Source organism: Polypterus senegalus, chromosome 13 (assembly GCF_016835505.1).
Source record: "Polypterus senegalus isolate Bchr_013 chromosome 13, ASM1683550v1, whole genome shotgun sequence".
Taxonomy (NCBI): domain Eukaryota; kingdom Metazoa; phylum Chordata; class Cladistia; order Polypteriformes; family Polypteridae; genus Polypterus; species Polypterus senegalus.
The window spans coordinates 124,384,813-124,394,683 of record NC_053166.1 but is presented as its reverse complement, the minus strand read 5'-3'; the positions used below and the strand labels follow the sequence as shown (position 1 = coordinate 124,394,683).

Here is a 9,871-nt window from a genome sequence, read left to right as displayed (position 1 = left end):
GATCTCAGAGTTATTGTACGGTTTAAATTAGCAACTTTGATTTTAGAGTTTTCACTACTCTCGACATATCGCGTCATTACTTGTGCCTTTGTATTGTGGCAATGACAATCAATGAAAATTGTGAACACGAGAGGAGATAAGACACACTACTGAAGGAGTCAAAAGTCTACCCAGGATGGCCTTGGCCTCATGTGTACATCTTTGTGACTTAACTGGAGATTTTCTTAGCCTTTAACACTTTTGACTTTTATCTGCAGCACATTTTTAAAGCATGCTGGTCCACTTACTCCAAGTCTCGTATTTTGTGTAGACATGCAGACAGCCGCTCGATGCACTCAGTAGAAAGGCTGCATTTGCTTAAGTCCACCTCACAGTCCTCTTCAGTGTAGTTGATCACAATGGCCAGCGATGTGCAGGTCTCCGCTGACAGACGGGTGCCACTCAGATCAATGGTACTGCCAATGGCTCTGCCAAGCGAGATGATCCTTCTTGTGTTGTTCTCATCAGTCATCGAAATAAATCTCAGCAGAAGCTCCTTACTTGTTCTACAAAGAGAAGAAAAAAAGATGTCAGTGTGAGAGTTTAAACTGACATTGTGTGTCTATGGCTTCATGAGGTCTTACATGTCCAAAAAATGGATCAAGAAATACTCTGAATGCACTGTTAACATCTTAACATCTGTCATCCAGACTGACATCCTAATTTCACAAACAGCTGGATGTTTGTCTTTAATGACATTTGAAATGTCAACAGAGGGAGGAATTGTCCTGCCATTACGTCACATGTACACAACATTAACAAACTCCTTGACAATTCAAATCTTTACAAGAGCAAATGGCTGGGCTGCTGCTCCGTGGCCATGAGAGACTCTGCACTGCTCCTTCTGGATCTGAAGTTTAATTTTTAGATGGTGCCACCATTACGGTACAAACAATGTAAACCCTCAGTACTGGAACACACTCTCTAGTCCACCATTTATTAAAAAGGGAATTCTGCCAATCCAGTGGCACTGTGCCCATTTTCAACTCATCCACTCTGTGTCTTTGACATTACACAGACATGTGACCTCGGCCTTAGATATGGGGTTCAATGCTTCTGGCCCTGTCTCCCCTGAGGACTGCATATCTGTTGGGTTAGGAGTTCTTCAGAGTGCTGTTTCTGACTCCTGTAAATGTCCCCTAATTGAGATGAATATTCCACCACTTTATTCTGAGAAAAGCCCTGGCGTCACCTACCTTTCTTATGTAGTTGACTGGTTTGTCAGGACCTTTTAAATGTTATTCTCCATGACCTCACTAAACTCCTCCATCATACAACCCTTTGCTTTGGTAAGCATTGTAGCAGCCACCATTTTGGCCTGCCTGTACCTCTCATTGAAATCTGCAGACCCTCCCGCTGACATGGCATGGGACTTTTTCAACATATCTGCTCCCTTACCACTGATGTCTACTAACAGATTTGAGGGTTACTACCATGACTGGCAATAAAAACACTGGTTCCACCAGCACTGCTTTCTCAAACATGTTTATTCAGACTCCATGTTTCTGACCTCTTCAGAGATGAAGGAGAAGTTCTTTCAAGGCCATGCATGAAGACATCCATTACAAAGACATCCACTAGTTGATCCAAACACACCGCACACCCTCACTATTCTTTTTTGGAGTTTTTGGTCTGTCATCTGACCCATGCTACTCTGCTATGCTGTACATTATGGACAATTAGCACAGAATTTCAATTGCAAATCACCAATGACAGCATCTCCAACATTTCCAATGTGAAGGATAAAATCTCCTAACAGGACTATGGAGTTAGTAGAAAGATTTTAAGAGCCAAACTCAATGTCTCTGAAAAGGATAAGGACTCTGAGTGTTGTCATTTGCTGTTGTTGATATTATTTATTTATATCTTTTTCAGTGTATTAATATCAATTATTTACCCATAATTTATTTATTTATTTATCTATGTCTAGTATAGGATACTTCATCAGCTGTCTTGTATTCATCCCGTGTTAAGTATATTTTGCATTGTGGTCCTGGGCAACTTTATTTAGTCCCACTGTGTGCTGGAGGACGGTGAATGGATGGTACAACAATAAAGTCTCTTGACTCGACTGGATTTGACTTGACGTGCAAACAAACACTTCATCTTGTTGGCATCTGTCAACGACCCATGTGGTCTTTGTTCTTTGTGTGACTATTAATAGGTGATCCTTATTTGCTGTCAGAGCTCTAATGACCATTAAGGTCCCCCAGACATGCTAAGATCTCCATCCTAGGACAGCAATTAGAATACCAAAGAAGCATAATATTAAACATTAATAGACATCATTTGATTAATTATTTCACTTGGTATCTGATGCAAAATGTGTGTAAAACAAGAAACATTTAGTTGGAGAATTTATGATCATGTGATACCTCAGGTGAACTTTGTCAAAGATGTCAAATAGGACTTCCAGTCCTCCATCTTCTATCTTACAATCGTTGATGTTAAGTTCAGTTTTATCTTTCAACAATCCCACTGATTTTGAGATGACCTGACAATCATTGAAGCTCAGCTGATGGAGTTGTGAAGTGTCGTCACTTGAAATGTCCATCTTAGATGATGAAGAAAAGTCCAGGGTGCAACGCAGTGCTTTGAAAAAGTTTAGTACAGCTTCTGGATCATTCACCTCTGTGAGCTTACGTAGAAACTTGAGCAAAGTACTTCTGTCCAAACTAAATGTTAAAATAAAAAGGGAATTTGTTAACTTCTAAAGTGGAGGGATAAAGACCAGATATGACAAGCACACAGACACTGACCTCAGTTCAGACACTCGGCCCATCATAGAAAGTAACTTCTCTGCCGTCTCATCCGTGAAGGACGTCCATAACAGGCTGAGTCGTACACGACATGAGCATTCAGTGATGAGCCGGAGAGCATCGCAGTGACTCGAACCCAACTCTGCGTTATTAAAATTAACACGATGGTCTGAGAGTTGTAACCACAAGTCTATGAACTCCACTGAGCCGGAATCGAAGATGACCTTCAGTAACATTTTAGAAAGCCTTCCATTCATCCTGGGCAAGGAGACAAAAAGATTACACACACAATTGTGACCCGTTATTATGATTTAAATAAAAAACAATTCACATCAGTATGGGGTAAAAAAGACTGATTTACTATCTTTTATATTTGTACCAAATAAGAAGTTAAAAATTGATAAACAAGAATTTCAATGAGTATATGACTAAGATAAGCGCGGCAGCCAAAGAATACACTCTTAAAATTTAAGGTGCAAGACTGGTTCTTTGGAGAGCAATGCCATAGAGGAACCATCTTTTGTTCCCAAAACTCCCATCCACATGAAGGCTCCAGAAAGAACTTTTATTTATTGAGATCCATAACTGGCCCCATACAGTAAATAACCAGGACTAGACAGTAATATATTTGTTAAATATCAATGGCTCGTGACTTTAAAAGGACACTTGCTGCTAAGTCCAGGTTTTCTTAATCTGTCAGCGTCCTGCAACCGCAAAGAACCAAATTCATACTTAAAGATTGTGTCCCAGAATTAAATGGTGCTTTGTCAAACAATAGTTCTATGAAGAACAACAAGACCCAGTGAATAACCATTATGGGCCATTAAAGAATCAGAATTTTTAAGAGTATGGAGGACCATCAGCACTGGAGCCGCTGGTATGAGCAGCACCACCACAACAGTCGTGACATGTGATGAGACCCGGTAGAGTCACAGAATAAGTCATCTGGCAGACACAGTTCTTATGTCCCTATTGTTTTCACAATTGTTTGAAATGTAAACATTTTGTTCAAAACAAGTCTCATTATTCTCATTGAAATGTATTACATATGGAAGTTAATCCTTTAAATTGTTAACATTTTCATTATGTGAACAGCCCAACAGAGGCAAAGTGACAAATCTGATAAAGAAAGCACTCAACAACACACACCCTGAAGGATGGACCCTGTGAAGACATGGCAGGAGTTCCACGAGGTCGCGTTCATGAAGGTCACTTCTTCTAAGGTCAGTTTTAATTCTTTCATCTGAGTGACTCAGCAGAAAGTGAAGAACATTCCAGTTGAGCTTACAGGAGCTCAGGTCATAGCCAACTTTCTGGAGGAAGGACTTCAGAAGGGGGACATCTTGTGCTTCATAAATTATAAAGACCAAGTCCTGGAGAGTTTTCTTAGACAACCTGTAAAGAGTTGAATAAATGGAGACAATCAATAAATAGTGAATGATCAATTATTCTTAATATGTTTTAAGTAGTTTGTTTATTCATATGTGTACATTTCACTGTCTAATTCTCTGAGTAACTAGAAACTTCCTAATGTATGAAATTTACCCTTAATAAGTTTCCAACTGTGTCCCCGTGTTCAAAGTCAACAAATTGCGAAGCTCAGGCCACAGTGTAACAACATGAGTCCTGCAAATAATAAATTAAAAATAGAATTAAAATTTAAAATTTTAAAAATGAAAGATTAAAGATTAAAACACAAACAAGACAAGACATTGTGCAAAGATAGGACAAAGAAGTAGCAGCAATATTGGTGTGCAAGATATGTAATATAATAAATAAATAATAAATAATAGATATAGATAATACAGGAATTATCAGTGTATGATAATAGTTGTTTAAGACGTGTAAATAATGACAGGTCAGTATGTTTCACAGCAGAAGGATAAAGAGTGACAAAATCCTTAAAGGTCAGTATGAGATTTTCAGTTCTTTTTCATGCACACTCATCTATGCAGGACTGTGGTTTTCATGTATAAAAGTTCTGTTTTTAGTGGTTGTTGAGACTCTGTGGAAGGTCCCAGGGTGCAGCCTGGTGTTAAGGAGTCTAACAGCTTGGGGGTAAAAACTCTCCTGCAGCCTGGCAGATTCGGCTTTGATGCTGCAATATCTTCTCTTGGATGGCAGAAGTGTGAAAGTCCATGTGAGGGGTGTAAGGGGTCCTGCTCAATGCTGCAGGCCTTGCAGACACTGCGTTTGTAAAATATGTCCTGTAGTGAAGGGAGAGGCACCCCAATAATGTTCTCTGCTGTCTTCACTATCCTTTGCAGGCGCTTGCGGTCGGATATGTTGCAGTTGCCATACCTGACCGTGCAGCTGGTCAGGACACTCTCCATGGTGCCTCTGCAGAACATGGTGATGATGGAAGGGGGAAGACGTGCTCACTTCAGCCACCTCAGGAAGTGTAGTCTCTGCTGGGCTTTCTTGATTAGTGATGAGGTGTTATGTGTCCACGTAAGTTCCTCAGTTATGTGCACACCGAGGAACTTGGTACTCCAAACAGTCTCTACATCTAAACCGTTGATGTTGAGTGGGATGTAGGCAGGATGTGATTTTCTGAAGTCCACGATTATCTCTTTTGTCTTGTCGACATTGAGAGATAGATTGTTGTCTTCACATCATGCAGACAGCCGTTCCACCTCATCTCTGTATGCTCTTTCATCATCCCTGCTTATCAGTCCCAGCACCGTCGTATCATCTGCAAACTTGATGAAGTGGTTGGTGTTGTTCATGGCGGGGCAGTCGTGAGTCAGCAGGGTGAAGAGCAGTGGACTAAGCACACAGCCCTGTGGCGCTCCAGTGCTCAGTGTGATGATGCTGGAAGTGTTGTGGCCCATCTGAACTGACTGAGGCCTCTCTGTCAAGAAGTCCGGGATCCAATTGCAGAGGGTGGTGTTCAGGCCCAACCTGCTCAGTTTTACAACCAGCTTTGGAGGGATGATTGTGTTGAAGGCGGAGATAAAGTCTATGAATAGCATCCTGACATATGTGTCTTTTTTATCCAGATGTGTCAGGGAGAGGTGAAGGGCAGAGCATATGGCATCCTCAGTTGACCTGTTTGAGCGGTTTGTAAACTGAAGAGGGTCAAGGGAGGCAGGGAGATTAGTCTTTATGTGTGATATGACTAACCTTTCAACGCACTTCATTATGATTGGCGTGAGTACAACTGGTCGGTAGTCATTCAGGCATGTCACTGATGAATTCTTCTGCACTGGTATGATGGTGGTCAACTTGAAGCAAGCATGTTCTCTCGATGGAACTTCATCATTTTAAACACTTCTCAACCCACTGCTTATTTTCTTTTTCTTAAACTGTAAAGGCTCATCTTTTAATCTTTCTTCATAATTCATCCCCTGTATCAGCCTAATATTAATTAATATTACAGCTAATTAATCAGCCTAGTCGCCCTTCTCTGGGCCTTTTCTTGTGCTGCTATGTCGTTTTTGTAGCCTGGAGACCAGAACAGCACACAGGACTCTAGCTGAGGCCTCACCAGTGGGTTATAAAGCTTAAGCATAACCTTTGTTGGACTTACTTCAGTAATTCAGTAATTGCAGTCTTAAAAGAAACAAAAATGAATATGCAGAGAGTAAACACTCAAGTAGTTTAACAAATGGTTATGTGTTACTGGAATCACATCTTTGACTCTTTTCTAGTTAGATAGATAGATAGATAGATAGATAGATAGATAGATAGATAGATAGATAGATAGATAGATACTTTATTAGATACAGAAAGGCCAGTGAAATACCCAGCTGTCAAATGACTTATAATTGTTATACTTGCATGTTATAATGCAGACAGCCTGTTTTAATAAAATTAATAATCCAGGCATTGTAAAAAAGTGTATAGTGTCTCAGCAGATGTTGGCCGATATAACAGAACAATCTACAACGTACAAAACATTTACATCAGACTTGGTAACAGACAGCCACACAGCAAATCCCAAACAAAAAATGGAAGCATGGAAGAAACTCACATTGTCTTTCAATGTTCACTTTACTAGCAGCACTGCTACTGTAGTGTTGAAAAATAAAAAACAATTAAATGTATACAGTAATTCTTATTTGTTCAGCTACACAGCAGGACCATTTCGACTGATTGATATTAAATATAAGCAGTTACAAATTGTTTCTTATGATGTTGTGTACAATTAATTCATTACAGTGTGTGATACTTAAGTCTAAATCAAGAGAGACGCAGACACAGACCCCGAGACATGTTTTGCACCCAGCACACGGTTTATTTACAGTTCTGTGCACACAGTAAACCAGCACTAAGACACTGTCACAGTGCTCAGGAGGTGCCATTCCATTCATACACTCAGGCTTTGTCCTCTGCCTTTGACTCTGGCTCCATGAATGCCCACCACAGTGGCACTTCATTCTGACACCGCTGAACTACAGGTGCCCAATGATCTTCCAGACTTGTTTCTATACATGCAGAAGTGAAAATAAGGCGTGCAAATGTCCATGTGCCTCGTGGTGGTGGCACACTGCATCTGACCAGCAGCTTCTATGCTCATGACCCGTGGCCCTTCTACAAGCTAAGGACCTCTGTTGGTAGGTCTCTTTTTAAATCACTCTCCTTGGTCTTTCATTAAGAATGTGTTTGAATTTATTAGAAAAGGCAGCTCACATATAAACAAGAAAACAGTTTTTAATTTTGGGTTTGCTTGTGGCCTTTTTGGAATGAGTCCATTGAGCTCTTCTATAGTTAGCAGTGTCTCATTTAGTTTTTATTTTTATTTTATCTACGATGACAAAACATGTACAATTATACACAGTTCAGTCATAGATAAATTCATAGGAATAGAACATCAGCACTGACGTTATGCTATAAAAAAAAGAAATCTCATCAGACTAAACTGCACAGCCTCCTTCACATGAAATGATAAACGACCAGACAGCAGAGTGCAGATCTTCATAGCCATTAAAGCAACAGCAAAGATGAGGCAAAGAGCCGGCCAGCTCATTTTACAATAGCATTCACTAATTACTGTCACATTCTGTTAACTTTTTGACTTTTTATCGTTAATGTTTTGCAGTTTAAGATAATATAAGACGTAACCTGCCATTGAATAATGAGAGTTGACGTAAGCAGGATGAGTCTTAGAGCTAGCAGTGCGTTCTGCGGTGCCACAGCTGCTCTGTCATGTCACAATGCTCTTCTGTTTGTGTCCTGGCCTGGAGTTTATTTTAATTTTTTTTAATTTTCTCTTTGGCCTTTGAAACTTCCTTCTGGGTGTTTTAGAGGTCCAGTAATCTGGTTGTCACATTGTATTTTGTATCTGACACATTTCAAATGGTGCTAAAAGTAAACACATTCAGCTGTTACGCTGTCCTGTTTTTTGATAGCCGTCGTTATCTTTAGCACCCGTGGTTAGGTACTCAATTCACGGGGTGCCAGGTGACGTCTCCCAGAAGTCACACTGAGTGACATCATCAGCACAATGACTCATAAGCCGGCCACACAGAGCGTTCATCATCGATGCTTGTGGATATGACAACATTCCTGGGTGATGTATGTTTCTTTTTAGATCAACATCCCAGATGCGCTTTATAAATACACTGAAATTAACCACTGTGGCAGACGGCTGGGGTGGTACTCAACCGACGTCCTGGAGGACCGGAGAAGGGCTTGCACCTCCTCCAGACCATGAGGGGGCAACTGCCCTGGTTACACTGGGGACCACGGGTGCAGAGCTTGAAGCTCAACCCTGCGGGGCCTGTGGTCACCGCCAAGGGGCGCCTTGGTGCCTGGAGAGCCCTAGACCTCAGCACTTCTGCCACACCAGGAAGTGCTGGGGGGAAGAAGACTGAGGGCAACTGGAGGGCTTCCGGGTGCGCAGCCAGCACTTCTGACACACAGGGGAGTGTCCACAGAGGAGTGTCGGGAAGCACCTGGAGCCCATCTGGGCATGTATAAAAGGGGCTGCCTCGTTTCATTCGAGGACTGGAGTCGGGCGAGGAGTGGACGTGGCCTGAAGAAGGCAGGCACTGGAAGGAGAGGCCTGGACTTTGGGGTTCGGTGCAGAGGCACTGGGTTGTGCACTAAAGTAAAACTGTAAATAGTGTAAATAAAGATGTGTGTGTTGGGTGACAAAACATTGTCCGCCTGTCTGTGTCCGGGGCTTGTTCCACACCGCATATCGTTTAAGACATCTGATTGTAATTAACCTGTAACAATATAATGGTTCACGGAATGGCCAAACTATTCCAAATACCATACTGCTTTAGCATTGTTACTCTCACTGCACCTTCTTCTTCTTCTTTCAGCTGCTCCCGCTAGGGGTTGGCACAGCAGGTCATCTTTTTCCATATTAGTCTCACTGCACCACTCGGAGCAGCTGATCATAAAGAGAATTATCGGTATACAGCATCAAGCACACGCTGGTTCAGCCATACTTCCTACATTATTTGAACTGCTGCTCACACGACAAACACTTCAAACCTTTCCTGTGCGGACCTCACGGTTCAGAAAGAGTTTCATCCCAAGAACTCTAAACGCACTCAATCAGTCCATCAGCTGCTCCTTGTAGAACTGTTAGGACTTATAAGTACAATCACCTCACTGTAAACTTGCACTACAGTTATAATATGACACAACCTGAGCCACTTTATAAAGCGCGTATTTACATATGACGATGATATCATTTTAAGATGAAATGCAGCAAAATATGATTATTATATTATACAGATAAAACTTTAACTTCATTTAAATAATCTATATTGTTAATAATTAAAGGTTGTTCCTGCCTCACTGGGACTGGCGTGGAGGATAGAATAATTAAACATGTACTACGAAGATATTTCAATGTTCCTTAAAAGTTTTGAAGAATCGGTGCTCTGAGCTTACAGATGGCTTAACGTCTATTACAGAGCTGATTGTGTGGCGATCGGTTACTTGGGGAAAGAAAACAAAGGACAGGAATTGGAGGTTAATACATTTGAGAGAGACGGGACTGCAGGGGTGGCCACGCCAATATATATTGAATATAAAACAGAAAGAGAAAATAACGACACAGATAAAAATGTAGCGGCAAATTTCAACAAAAGTTAAACGCTTGTGTCATG

At 41.2% G+C, this 9,871-nt stretch overlaps 1 protein-coding gene across 1 annotated transcript; it reads right to left on the bottom strand.

The window, feature by feature from the left end:
• Positions 1-261: 261 nt before the first annotated feature.
• On the bottom strand, positions 262-4,241 carry LOC120542997. Its single transcript, XM_039775803.1, has 4 exons — positions 3,948-4,241; positions 2,799-3,056; positions 2,415-2,714; positions 262-545 (listed from the first exon to the last, which is right to left on the bottom strand). The coding sequence occupies exons 2-4, from the start codon at positions 3,053-3,055 to the stop codon at positions 284-286; spliced, it is 819 nt and encodes a 272-aa protein (XP_039631737.1). The 5' UTR covers position 3,056; positions 3,948-4,241; the 3' UTR covers positions 262-283.
• Positions 4,242-9,871: the final 5,630 nt, after the last annotated feature.

What these genes read in the sequence shown, in the direction of transcription:
- LOC120542997 (XM_039775803.1), bottom strand. Translation starts at nt 3,055, where the DNA reads ATGAATGGAAGGCTTTCTAAAATGTTACTGAAGGTCATCTTCGATTCC. An exon ending in GGCCGAGTGTCTGAACTGAG is followed by an intron (nt 2,715 to 2,798) that starts GTCAGTGTCTGT and finishes TTTAACATTTAG; the next exon opens with TTTGGACAGAAGTACTTTGC. An exon ending in TTTGACAAAGTTCACCTGAG is followed by an intron (nt 546 to 2,414) that starts GTATCACATGAT and finishes TTCTCTTTGTAG; the next exon opens with AACAAGTAAGGAGCTTCTGC.